Source organism: Salmo salar, chromosome 15, assembly GCF_965601325.2.
Source record: "Salmo salar chromosome 15, fSalSal1, whole genome shotgun sequence".
Classification (NCBI taxonomy): Eukaryota; Metazoa; Chordata; class Actinopteri; order Salmoniformes; family Salmonidae; genus Salmo; species Salmo salar.
Window position 1 is genome coordinate 104,184,749 of NC_138305.1, and position 14,599 is coordinate 104,199,347.

At 43.8% G+C, this 14,599-nt stretch overlaps 1 protein-coding gene across 10 annotated transcripts in view; it reads left to right on the forward strand.

Moving 5' to 3' along the window:
- Nucleotides 1–14,599, forward strand: part of tnr14 (Tumor necrosis factor receptor superfamily member 14) — a 48,388-nt gene that overhangs the window by 15,141 nt on the left and 18,648 nt on the right. For 4 of the 10 annotated variants that reach the window (XM_082961455.1, XM_082961456.1, XM_082961457.1 and 1 more), the window contains 2 exons: nt 2,862–3,003; nt 3,201–4,395. In XM_082961455.1, the coding sequence (XP_082817581.1) occupies nt 4,365–4,395 (31 nt within the window). In that variant the 5' untranslated portion in view covers nt 2,862–3,003; nt 3,201–4,364. 10 annotated transcript variants of the gene reach the window in all.

Genomic DNA, 14,599 nt, shown 5'->3' on the forward strand with positions numbered 1-14,599 from the left:
CTGCTGTCTTCAACCAGAATCTCAGCGATCACTGCCTCATTGCCTGTGTCCGTAACGGGTCTGCGGTCAAACGACCACCCCTCATCACTGTTAAATGCTCCCTAAAACACTTCAACGAGCAGGACTTTCTAATCGACCTGGCCCGGGTACCCTGGAAGGATATTGACCTCATTCCATCAGTAGAGGATGCCAGGTTATTCTTTAAAAGTGCTTTCCTCACCATCTTAAATAAGCATGCCCCTTTCAAAAAATGTTGAACCAGGAACAGATATAGCTCTTGGTTCACTTCAGACCTGACTGCCCTTGACCAGCACAAAAACATCCTGTGGTGTACTGCATTAGCATCGAATAGCCCCCGCGATATGCAACTTTTCAGGGAAGTTAGGAACCAATATACACAGGCAGTTAGGAAAGCTAAGGCTAGCTTTTTCAAACAGAAATCTGCATCCTGTAGCACAAACTCCAAAACGTTCTGGGACACTGTAAAGTCCAGGGAGAATAAGAGCAGCTCCTCCCAGCTGCCCACTGCACTGAGGCTAGGAAACACTGTCACCACTGATAAATCAACGATAATTGATCATTTCAATAAGCATTTTTCTACAGCTGGCCATGCTTTCCACCTGGCTACCCCTACCCCGGTCAACAGCTCTGCACACCCCACAGCAACTTGCCCAAGCCTCCCCCATTTCTCCTTCACCCAAATCCAGATAGCTGATGTTCTGAAAGAGCTGCAAAATCTGGACCACTACAAATCAGCTGGGCTAGACAATCTGGACCCTCTCTTTCTAAAATTATCTGCAGCAATTGTTGCAACCCCTATTACTAGCCTGTTCAACCTCTCTTTCGTATCATCTGAGATCCCCAAAGATTGGAAAGCTGCCGCAGTCATCCCCCTCTTCCAAGGGGGAGACACTCTAGACCCAAACTGTTACAGACCTATATCTATCCTACCGTGCCTTTCTAAGGTCTTCGATAGCCAAGTTAACAAACAGATCACCGACCATTTTGAATCCCACCGTACCTTCTCCGCTATGCAATCTGGTTTCCGAGCTGGTTATGGGTGCACCTCAGCCACGCTCAAGGTCCTAAACGATATCATAACCGCCATCGATAAAAGACAATACTGTGCAGCCGTATTCATCGACCTGGCCAAGCCTTTCGACTCTGTCAATCACCACATTCTTATCGGCAGACTCAACAGCCATGGTTTCTCAAATGACTGCCTCGCCTGGTTCACCAACTACTTCTCAGACAGAGTTCAGTGTGTCAAATCGGAGGGCCTTTTGTCTGGACCTCTGGCAGTCTTTATGGGGGTGCCACAGGGTTCAATTCTCGGGCCGACTCTTTTCTCTGTATACATCAATGATGTCGCTCTTGCTGCTGGTGATTCTCTGAGCCACCTCTACGCAGACGACACCATTCTGTATACTTCTGGCCCTTCTTTGGACACTGTGTTAACTAACCTCCAAACGAGCTTCAATGCCATACAACTCTCCTTCCATGGCTTCCCAACTGCTCTTATATGCAAGTACAACTAAATGCATGCTCTTCAACCCGCACCTGCCCACCCGTCTAGCATCACTACTCTGGACGGTTCTGACTTAGAATATGTGGTGTACCTAGGTGTCTGGTTAGACTGTAAACTCTCCTTCCAGACTTACATTAAGCATCTCCAATCCAAAATGACATCTAGAATCGGCTTCCTATTTCGCAACAAAGCATCCTTCACTCATGCTGCCAAACATACTCTCGTAAAACTGACCATCCTACCGATCCTTGACTTTGGCGATGTCATTTACAAAATAGCCTCCAACACTCTACTCAGCAAATTGGATGCAGTCTATCACAGTGCCATCTGTTTTGTCACCAAAGCCCCATATACTACCCACCACTGCGACCTGTATGCTCTTGTTGGCTGGCCCTCTCTTCATATTCTTCGCCAAACCCACTGGCTCCAGGTCATCTATATGTCTTTGCTAGGTAAAGCCCCGCCTAATCTCAGCTCACTGGTCAGCATAGCAGCACCCACCCGTAGCACTCGCTCCAGCAGGTATATTTCACTGGTCACCCCCAAAGCCAATTCCTCCTTTGGCCACCTTTCCTTCCAGTTCTCTGTTGCCAGTGACTGGAACGAATTGCAAAAATCAGTGAAGCTGGTGACTCATATCTCCCTCACTAACTTTAAGCATCAGCTGTCATAGCAGTTTACAGATCATTGCACCTGTACATAGCCCATCTGTAAATAGCCCATCCAACTACCTCATCCCCATATTGTTTTTTTTTTTTTTGCTCCTTTGCACCCCAGTATCTCTCCTTGCACATTCATCTTCTGCACATCTATCACTCCAGTGTTTAATTGCTAAATTGTAATTACTTCGCCACTATGGACTATTTATTGCCTTCCTCCCTAATCTTACCTCATTTGCACACACTGTATATAGACTTTTCTATTGTGTTATTGACTGTATGTTTGTTTATTCCATGTGCAACTCTGTGTTGTTGTTTTTGTCGCCCTGCTTTGCTTTATCTTGGCCAGGTTGCAGTTGTAAATGAGAACTTGTTCTCAACTGGCCTACGTGGTTAAATAAAGGTGAAATAAAATAAAATCTTGATGTATTTATCACTGTAAAAAACAAGCTCCAAATGCATTTGTAGTTAGCTAGCTAACAGCCATGGAGGAGGGTGAAAGGAAAACAGCCCCAACTGTCAAAGTGAGAGAGTAGACTGTTCTGGATAGGGCAGGTACTTTTGTGTAGTTACTGTCTCTAGTAGTGAGGACAGACATAATAGTAACATAATATTCTGTGCGGTGTAATTTGAATATAATGAAGTCTGTTTCTTGTGATGTTTTCTGTCCTCAGATAAAGAGAGCTATGAAAGCCTGTCTACATATGAAGAGCAGTGATTCTCAGTCCTGGGGACTCAAAGGGGTGCACATTTTTGTTTTTGCCTTAGCACTGCACATCTGATTCAAATGATCAACTCATCATCAAGCTTCAAGTGGTATTTATGTATTCATTTGTGTTGCTATCCTTGATATGATACTGTTATTGTCACATGCTACACATGCACATATGTGTGTACATGCATCTATCAATAAAATGTTATCATTATTTCTTATCAGGGATATTATACTTTAGTAATACACAATGACCTGGTGATGTAAAAGTCTAATTACATTGTCTTCCATATTCCTACAGATACCTTCTAACTGGAGATTTCTTCAAAATGATTGCCTACAGATAACGTGTAGGGCACTGCAAGGTTGGGTGATCAGGGCCATCTGGGACTGCCTCCTGGAGGAATTCAGGTGTGTGAAGGCTACCTGTGTCCTGTATAACTTCATGAGGATGGACACGAGGACCAGGAGGGGATCTGCAGCTCGCCGCAGTCTGCCAAAGGAGAAGCCTGCTACTCTGCAGGATGTTTCAAGGATGGGGTCCAACAACGCAGCAAGAGAGGCAATCCGTGTGCGGGAGATCTTCACCTCCTACTTCTTCGAAGAGGGTGCTGTTCCCTGGCAACACCATAGACTACACTATGCACAACCAAAGGCTCTTTTAAGAGCCATCCACATTGCAATAAAAGTAGTCTTCCATTTACTTAGCTATGTCAACTGCAGTTATTCAATTCCCAGTTTGTCTCCCTTTGATTTCTAGCTAGATAGCTAGCTGCACATCCATAGGCATACAGGTATTGTTATCCTTCACTGCACAATAAGCAAGAACATAGCTAGCTACGTTATTTCATCTATCTGCATTGCATGGCAAATATCTGCAAGGCAAGCATACAAAATTGTACATTCAATTTGCAGTAAATGATTTAGCCAGCTAGATTCTTTACATCCACTGTTTCACAAGATGACTGCCTGGTTTGCTGGTTGTTTCAGGAGTCACTAAAACATTAAACAACCAGAATTACAATGTAATACTCATGTCACAACACCCATCAAGCTAGCCAGCTATCTTGCAAAATCCCGATTTTGTAAATTAACTTTATGATAAAAAAATATGCATAACCATTTGTCTCTACATAAACTAACATATTCCTGTCAACTGTACATTTGCATGAGTAGTTATGACATTATATTCACTTTTGCTTCCATCCTAGTATTTTTGTTAGCCATCTTTGCTGAAGAACGTCTCCAGCCTTAGGTGGCATAGTATAATTTCGTTATGGGAACCACTCGATATGATTGGTCATCGCCCAGCGATCGCCTGGTCATTTGCATAAAGTTTGGAAAAGTTGATATTTTTCACCGCCTCCCACCCCACCTTCGCACCGCCCAAAGGTCCCCCGCTTCCCTTCCATCGAAATGAATGTCAAGCGTTGTTTCACCGCGCAGCATCCTGCGCTAGTGTATCATGCCTGTCAGTTTCCGGAGCTCGTTCAGAGGTGACCTTTAAAACTATGTTTTAAATGTTTTTATTAATTTAGGAGTTGCAAATGCAATGCTCACTTATTAATGATTAATTACCATTTTGCGTCCTATGGCGGGCAATGGAGTTCTGGTTGTCGGACATGCTGGAAATGTGATCTCGCGTTATTGTGTCATTCTCAATACAGTACCAAGATATGAACCGTCTGATTCATATCGCTTGATATCTGATGATAGTTGACGATTATGTCGACTGATTGCAATATGAAACGTCTGATTCATATCGCTTGATTTCTGATGATAGTTGACGATTATGTCGACTGATTGCAATGGTATGGGGTGATCTGACAACGCCCTGAATTTACGAACGTGCAGAGCGCACCCTCGTAAACGTTTTGTCTCTCGGGTGTGACTCGTGACTGGTCTGAAGAATATGGGCGGAAGGAGTTTGAAATAGTAGCCATGCGTTTGCCTGAGCAGTGAACACCTTGTTTTATAGATTTGACAAGACACTAGTCTAAACGTGGACGGCAAATATTCTGTCGTTATATAAATGTATATATATAAAAAAGTTCAAACATAAGGAAACAATCTATGCGCTCATTAAACATATTTGCTATTAGGCATACACGAAAGGCACATACTAATTAATACACGTATCTATCTAACGTTAGCTTGTAGCTACTCAGTACGTGATAGTTTCAGACTTGTGTTAAATATTTATAAAGTGTCTAACGGCACGCAAGAGAGCGACGACTAGTCCGATTACGTGAACAATGTCAATATCACGTGTATGGCTTTTGTACTGTGCTGTACTGCTCCAACTCGGTAAGTGAAAGTAATAGCATCTAGACTGGATACGTCTTGCTAGGCTGTATCTGAAAACTTCAATCACATCACATGATTTCGTCAGTCGTTATACAACTATGACACCTTAGAGTTGGCTATTCTCGTCCACCTACCGGATGACCGGTTGAGGTTACTACAGGTTAGCTGTCATGCAGAGCTACACCCAATGATGCATGGTAAAAACAAAAATACGTCCGAAGATGTCACAGTTTCCTCAAATGCCAAGCAGTGGACCCGTTACAAAGTGAAACCACTGAAAAGAGCTCGCTGTAGATCTTAAATGTATTCAAAGTCATCTTTTTTTTTTTTAAACCACTTTACACATTGCTGTTTTCCCATCAAGATAAATGTTCTGTAGCCTATTATGTATTTAATTTGTTCTAATATATGTTTGCCATGTGTTATATATTCTAAGTGTTTCCCCCTGCTATTTTGTATACAATGTTTGATTATGCTAATTCTGCTGTTGCTGTTCTGTCTGTTGTGGGCATGGGCTCAGGGAAGGAGGGGTCAGAGAATGACATCATTTGACAGGGTGACAATGAAGAGGTAGAGAGCAGGGTGAAACATTCAGATTAAGAGCGAAAGTCCTGAGGCTACAGAGACCAAATGACAGGCCAGGCCACCACTTAGACACCTACAATTTAGGAAAGATCTACTGTAGGCCTGTATTCAAAGTGTCTCAGAGTAGCATTGATGGATTTACGATTACTGATCAGGTACCCCTTGTCCCATGTAATCAGCAGATGCAGCTGCTATTTCAGCACTGAGGACCAGTGATTGAGTTATTATTATAGGAAAAGGGCCATTTGGTAAATTATTGCGGAGATTATTTATCTTTATATTAAATTGCTGTGTCCATTAAATGTTATTATTGGGAACAGCATGGAACGATATAAGGAACTATACAGTGCCTTCGGAAAGTATTCAGACCCCTTGACATTTCCCACATTTTGTGACATTACTGCCTTATTCTAAAATTGATTAAATAAAACAATTACGTCAGCAATCTACACACAACCTCTTTTCATTTTTGTCATGATGGCTTTTAGACATTTTAGCAAATGTATTAAAAACAGATACCTTATTTACATAAGTATTCAGACCCTTTGCTATGAGACTTGAAATTGAGCTCCGGTGCATCCTGTTTCTATTGATCATCCTTGAGATGTTTTTACAACTTGATTGGAGTCCACCTGGGGTAAATTCAATTGATTGGACATGATTTGGAAAGGCACACACCTGTCTATATAAGGTCTCACAGCTGACCGGGCATGTCATAGAAAAACCAAGCCATGAGGTTGAAGGAATTGGCAGTAGAGCTCCGAGACAGGATTTTGTCGATGCACAGACCTAAGGAAGGGTACCAAAACATTTGTGCAACATTGAAGTTCCCTAAGAAGACAGTGTCCTCCATCATTCTTAAATGGAAGCAGTTTGGAACCACCAAAACTCTTCCTAGAGCTGGCCGCCCGGCCAAACGGAGCAATCGGGGGAGAAGGGCCTTGGTCAGGAAGGTGACCAAGAACCTGATGGTCACTCTGAAAGAGCTCTAGAGTTCCTCTGTGGAGATGGGAGAACCTTCCAGAAGGACAACCATCTCTGCAGCACTCTACCAATCAGGCTTTTATTGTAGACAGAAGCCACTCCTCAGTCAAAGGCAAAGGACAGCCTGCTTGGAGTTTGCCAAAAGGCACATAAAGACTTTCAGACCATGAGAAACAAGATTCTCTGGTCTGATTAAACCAAGATTGAACTCTTTGGCCTGAATGCCAAGCGTTACGTCTGGAGGAAACCTGGCAGCATGTTGCTGCCACCACCATGCTTTACCATAGGGGTGGCAGCAACATGCTGTGGGGGTGTTTTTCAGCGGCAGGGACTGGGAGACTTGTCAGGATCGACGGTTCACTTTCCAACAGGACAACAACCCTAAGCACACAGCCAAGACAGCGCAGGAGTGGGTTTGGGACAAGTCTCTGAATGTCCTTGAGTGGCTCAGCCAGAGCCTGGACTTGAACCCGATCGAACAATTAAAATCAAACTATTTGTCACATGCGCTGAATACAACAAGTGTAGACCTTACCGTGAAATGCTTACTCACAAGCCCTTAACCAACAGTGCAGTTCAAGAAGAGTTAAGAAAATATTTACCAAATAAACTAAAGTTAAAAAGTAAGAAAATAACAATAACGAGGCTATATACAGAGGGTACCAGTACTGAGTCAGTGTGCTGGGGAACAGGTTAGTTGAGGTAATTTGTACATGTAGGTAGCAGCAGTGTACAAAACAAATGGAGGGGGTGTCCAATGTAAATAGTCCGGTGGCCATTGGATGAATTGTTCAGCAGTCTTATGGCTTGGGGTTAGAAGCTGTTAAGGAGCCTTTTGGTCCTAGACTTGGCGCTCCAGTACCGCTTGCCGTGCGGTAGCAGAGAAAACAGTCTATGACTTGGGTGACTGGAGTCTCCGACAATTTTATGGGCTTTCCTCTGACACCGCCTATTATATAGGTCCTGGATGGCAGGAAGTTTGGCCCCAGTGATGCGTTGGGCCGTACGCACTACCCTCTGTAGCGCCTTACGGTCGGATGCTGAGCAGTTGCCATACCAGGCGGTGATGCAACCGGTCAGGATGCTCTCAATGGTGCAGCTGTAGAGCTTTTTGAGGATCTGGGGACCCATGCCAAATATTTTGTCTCCTGAGGGGGAAAAGGTTTTGATGTGCTCTCTTTACGCCTGTCTTGGTGTGTTTGGACCATGCTAGTTCGTTGGGGATGTGGACACCAAGGAACTTGAAACTCTCGATCCGCTCCACTGCAGCCCCATCAATGTTAGTTGGGGCCTGTTCGACCTGCCTTTTCCTGTAGTCCACGATCAGCTCCTTTTGTCTTGCTCACATTGAGGGAAAGGTTGTTTTCCTGGCATCGCGTCTAGTGTATCCTGGAGGATGCGTTTGACGTGAGACATGATCAGCCTTTCAAAGCATTTCATGGCTACCGATGTGAGTGCTACGTGGCGGCAATCATTTAGGTAGGTTACCTTCGCCTCCTTGGGCACAGGGACTATGGTGGTGTGCTTGAAACATGTAGGTATTACAGACTCGGTCAGGAAGAGGTTGAAAATATCAGTGAAGACACTTGCCAATTGAGCCGCGCATGCTTTGAGTACACATCCTGGTAATCCGTCTGGTGCCGCGGCTTTGTGAATGTTGACCTGTTTAAAGGTCTTACTCACATCAGCTACCGAGAGCGTTATCACACAATCATCCAGAACAGCTGGTGCTCTCGTGTATGCTTTAGTGTTGCTTGCCTCGACGCGAGCATAAAAGGCATTTAGCTTGTCTGGTAGGCTCGCATCACTGGGCAGCTCACGTCTGGGTTTCCCTTTGTAGTCTGTAATAGTTTTCAAGCCCTGCCACATCCTTCAAGCGTCAGAACCGGTGTTGTAGGATTCAATCTTAATCCTGTATTGACGCTTTGCTTGTTTGATGGGTCGTCTGAGGGCATAGTGGGATTTCTTATACGCTTTCCGGGCTAGAGTCCCGCTCCTTGAAAGCGGCAGCTCTACCCTTTAGTTCAGTGTGAATGTTGCCTCTAATCCATGGCTTCTGGTTGGGGTATGTGCTGTACGTACAGTCACTGTGGGGACCACGTCCTCAATGCACTTATTGATAAAGCCAGTGACTTATGTGGTGTACTCCTCAATGCCATCGGAGGAATCCCAGAACATATTTCAGTCTGTGCTAGCAAAGCAGTCCTGTAGTGTAGCATCTGCTTCATCTGACCACATTTTTTTATAGACCGAGTCACTGGTGCTTCCTGCTAATTTTTGCTTGTAAGCAGGAATCAGGAGGATAGAATTATGGTCAGATTTGCCAAATGGAGTGCGAGGGAGAGCTTTGTATGTGTCTCTGTGTGTGGAGTAAAGGTGGTCTAGAATATTTTTTTCCTTTGGTTACACATTTAACGTGTTGATAGAAATTCGGTATAACTGATTTAAGTTTCCCTGCATTCAAGTCCCCAGCCACTAGTAGCACCGCCTCTGGATGAGTGTTTTCCTGTTTGCTTATTTCCTTATACATTGAGTGCGGTTTTAGTGCCAGCATCGGTTTGTGGTGGTATGTAGACAGCTACGAAAAATACAGAACTCTCTAGGTAGATAGAGTATCTCATGATAAGATGTTGACCACACTACCTCAGGCGAGCAAAACCTCGAGACTTCCTTAGATATCGTGCACCAGCTGTTTCTCACATAAACTCAGCAAAAAAAGAAACGTCCTCTCACTGTCAACTGAGTTTATTTTCAGCAAACTTAACATGTGTAAATATTTGTATGACCATAACAAGATTCAACAACTGAGACATAAACTGAACAAGTTCCACAGACATGCTACCTGTACCAGACCTGCTGTTTTCAACTCTCTAGAGACAGCAGGAGCGGTAGAGATACTCTCAATGATCGGCTATGAAAAGCCAACTGACATTTACTCCTGACGTGCTGACCTGTTGCACCCCTGACAACCACTGTGATCATTATTATTTGACCCTGCTGGTCATCTATGAACATTTGAACACCTTGGCCATGTTCTGTTATAATCTCCACCCGGCACAGCCAGAAGAGGACTGGCCACCCCTCATAGCCTGGTTCCTCTCTAGGTTTCTTCCTAGGTTCTGGCCTTTCTAGGAAGTTTTTCCTAGCCACCGTGTTTATACACCTGCATTGCTTGCTGTTTGGGGTTTTAGGCTGGGTTTCTGTACAGCACTTTGCGATATCAGCTGATGTAAGAAGGGCTTTATAAATGCATTTGATTTGATGTGACTAACAGAAATTTTATAATGTGTCCCTGAACAAAGAGGGGGTGAACATCAAAAGTAACAGTCAGTATCTGGTGTGTCCACCAGCTGCATTAAGTACTGCAGTGCATCTCCTCCTCATGGACTGCACCAGATTTGCCAGTTCTTGCTGTGAGATGTTACCGCATTCTTCCACCAAGCCATCTGCAAGTTGCCGGACATTTCTGTGAGGAATGGCCCTAGCCCTCACCCTCCAATCCAACAGGTCCCAGATGTGCTCAATGGGATTGAGATCTGGGCTGTTCGCTGGCCATGGCAGAACACTGACATTCCTGTCTTGCAGGAAATCACGCACAGAACGAGCAGTATGGCTGGTGGCATTGTCATACTGGAGGGTCATGTCAGGATGAGCCTGCAAGAAGGGTACCACATGAGGGAGGAGGATGTCTTCCGCACAGCGTTGAGATTGCATGTAATGACAACAAGCTCAATCCGATGATGCTGTGACACACCGCCCCAGACCATGACGGACCCTCCACCTCCAAATCGATCCCGCTCCTGAGTACAGGCCTCGGTGTAACGCTTATTCCTTCGACGATAAACGCGAATCCAACCATCACCCCTGGTGAGACAAAACCACGACTCATCAGTGAAGAGCACTTTTTGCCAGTCCTATCAGGTCCAGCGACAGTGGGTTTGTGCCCATAGGCGGCGTTGTTGTCGGTGATGTCTGATGAGGACCTGCCTTACAACAGGCCTACAAGCCCTCAGTCCAGCCTCTCTCAGCCTATTGCGGACAGTCTGAGCACTGATGGAGGGATTGTGCGTTCCTGGCGTAACTCAGGCAGTTGTTGTTGCCCTCCTGTACCTGTCTCGCAGGTATGATGTTCGGATGTACCGATGCTGTGCAGGTGTTACATGTGGTCTGCCACTGAGAGGTTGATCAGCTGTCCGTCCTGTCTCCCTGTAGCACTGTCTTAGGCGTCTCACGTTACGGACATTGCAATTTATTGCCCTGGCCACATCTGCAGTCCTCATGCCTCCTTGCAGCATGCCTAAGGCATGTTCACGCAGATGAGCAGGGACCCTGGGCATCTTTCTTTTGGTGTTTTTCAGAGGCAATAGAAAGGCCTCTTTAGTGTCCTAAGTTTTCATAACTGTGACCTTAATTGCCTACCGCCTGAAGAGCTGTTAGTGTCTTAACGACCGTTCCACAGGTGCATGTTCATTAATTGTTTACGGTTCATTGAACAAGCATGGGAAACAGTGTTTAAACCCTTTACAATGAAGATCTGTGAAGTTATTTGGATTTTACGAATTATCTTTGAAAGACAGGGTCCTGAAAAAGGGACATTTCTTTTTTTTGTTGAGTTTATATGCACAGGCCCCCGCCCCGTGTCTTACCAGAGGCTGCTGTTTTCTCCTCTTGCATGTATAACCTGCCAGCTGTATGTTCTTAATGTCGTCGTTCAGCCACGACTCGGTAAAACATAAGATATTACTTTCTCGTTAAAGGAAAAAGTTTCTTCCAGTTTGTTGTGAGTAATCGTTGTTCTGATGTCCAGAAGTTTTTTTTTTTTGGTCATAAGAGTCGGTAGCAGCAACATTATGTACAAAATAAGTTACGAACAACGTGAAAACGAATGAAATAGCACAGTTGGTTAGGAGCATGTAAAACGTCAGCCACCCTCTTCGGCGTCATCTTATCATCTTGGAGAGACCTGAAAATAGCTGTGCAGCAACGCTCCCCATCCAACCTGACAGAGCTTGAGAGGATCTACAGATAATAATGGGAGAAACTCTCCAAATACAGGTGTGCCACGCTTGTAACGTCATACCCAAGAAGATTCAAGGCTGTAATCGCTGCCAAAGGTGATTCAACAAAGTACTGAGTAAAGGGTCTGAATACTTATGTAAATGTGATATTTCAGTTTTATATATTTAAAAAATAAAAAAAACGTTTTTGCTTTGTCATTATGGGGTATTGTGTGTAGTTTGAGGGAACATGTTTTATAATCCATTTTAGAATAAGGCTGTAACCTAACAAAATGTGGAAAAAGTCAAGGGGTCTGAAAACTTTCCGAATTCACTATATATAGTAAATAACCAAACAATTTATACTTCTCTGTCCAAATGCTTGAAGGGTACTGCATTTACAATGAAGGATACCTGGAGAAAGTCACATCTCCCTGAAATTAAAATGGATGGCCCCCCCTTCAGTAAAATATATTTTTACCTGACCCTCCCTGAGCACTTGAAAAAAGTGACACTCCCTTATACCCAAAATTATAATAACATAAAGTGGATAGCAGAGGACATGCCTACTGTTTACCCTCACTCCTAGGACAGACCAGAGCCTTAGATATGCAGTTTTAGAAACTGTCCTTTGTGCAAAGCTGTCATCAAGGCAAAATGTCGCTATTTGAAGAATCTCAAATATAAAATATATTTTGATTTATTTAACATTTCTTTGATCATCATTCTATATGTGTTATTTCATAGTTTTGATGTCTTCACTATTATTCTACAATGTATAAAATAGTAAAAATAAATTAAAACCCTTGAATGAGTAGGTGTTCTAAAACTTTTGACCGGTAGTGTAGCTCACCACATGATCTACAAACCAAAGACTGACTAATTTCGTGTTTCTAAAAGTGAATTCAAAGGCACTGTAGAATGACTGTACAGCCTACTAAGGCATTTTTTCGTTTCATTATTTCATTCTAAGTAATTTTTTATGTATACAGCCTAAATGCTACATTTTTTTATAGGCATGTTGTTGAAGTGCGGTTGTTGTGTGGCACAAAATGCTTCACAATTGATTTCTTAAATAGCATTGAAATAATAATAGTATAGGCTACCTGGCTGATTTAGAGTTACTATGTTGTTTAATCAGCCAGGTCACACGTGATTACAAGTCAGTATTCGACATCCAGCCATTTCTGAGGACGTCGGCAGATGACGTGGAAACTGGCCACTAGGGGCAACAGTGAGTGCTGTTACCTTCAATTGGGTTTCGGTTTTGCTAGGGTGTTGTGGTTTGATTCCGAAGGTTAGAATCCAGCGACTAAAGTTGTTTTTCACAAATGCAGAGGCTTAGTCTCGCGTCAGAATTAGACATTCATTAATGTTTGTCAAACAGAATTTTTAAGTTGCTCCAAACGTCTAATTCCGAAAAACAACTTTCTATCGCTGGATTCAAATTTGCAACCTCCGGAATCAGAGGCAGATGCTTACAGTGCATTCGGAAAGTATTCAGATCCCTTGACTTTTTCCACATTTTGTTACATTACAGCCTTATTCTAAAATTGATTCCAATTGTTTTTTTTCCTTCATCAATTTACACACAATACCCCATAATGACAAAACAAAAACAGTTTTTTAGAAATCTTTGCAAATGTATAAAAAATACAAAACATCACATTTACATATGTATTCAGAATCTTTACACCCAGTCCCTGCCACTGAAAAACATCCCCACAGCATATGCTGCCACCGCCATTCTTCACCGTAGGGATGGTGTCAGGTTTCTTCCAGATGTGATTCTTGGCATTCAGGGCTGTCATGTGCCTTTTACTGAGGAGTGGCTTCTGTTTGGCCACTCTACCATAAAGGCCTGATTGGTGGAGTGCTGCAGAGATGGTTGTCCTTCTGGAAGGTTCTTCAATCTCCACAGAGGAACTCTGGAGCTCTGTCAGAGACCATTGGGTTCTTGGTCACCTCCCGAACAAGGCCCTTCTCCCCCGATTGCTCAGTTTGGCCGGGCTGTCAGCTCTTGGAAGAGTCTTGGTGGTTCCATTTAAGAATGATGGAGGCCACTGTGTTCTTGGGGACCTTCAATGGTGCAGACATGTTTTGGTACCCTTCCCCAGGTACCCTTCCCGTTACATTAGCCACGGAGAAGGAGAGCCCACAGTCCTTGGTAGCGGGCCCCGTCGGTGGCACTGTGTTATCCTCAAAGCGGGCGAAGAAGGTGTTTAGCTTGTCCGGAAGCAAGAAGTCGGTGTCTGCGATGTGGCTGGTTTTCCCTTTGTAGTTTGTGATTGTCTGTAGACCCTGCCACATACATATCGTGTCTGAGCTGTTGAATTGTAACTCCACTTTGTCTCTATACTGACATTTTGCCTGTTTGATTGCCTTACGGAATAACTAAACTGTTTGTATTCGGCCATATTCCCAGTTACCTTGCCATGGTTAAATGCGGTCTGCACTTTCAGTTTTGCGTGAATGCTGCCATCTATCTACGGTTTCTGGTTAGGGTAGGTTTTAATATAGTGAGTACAACATCTCCTATACACTTCCTGATAAACTCAGTCACCGTATCGGTGTATTCGTCGATATTATTCTTGGAAGCTACCCGGAACATATCCCAGTCTGTGTGATCAAAACAATCTTCAGATTTGTCAGACCAGCATTGAATAGTCCTTAGCACGGGTACTTCCTGTTTGAGTTTCTGCCTATAGGAAGGGAGGAGCAAAATTGAGTCATGATCAGATTTGCCGAACAGAGGGCGGGGGAGGGCCTTGTAGGCATCCCGGAACAACCTCTCCCTCAATGTGAGCAAGACAAAGGTTCAAATCCA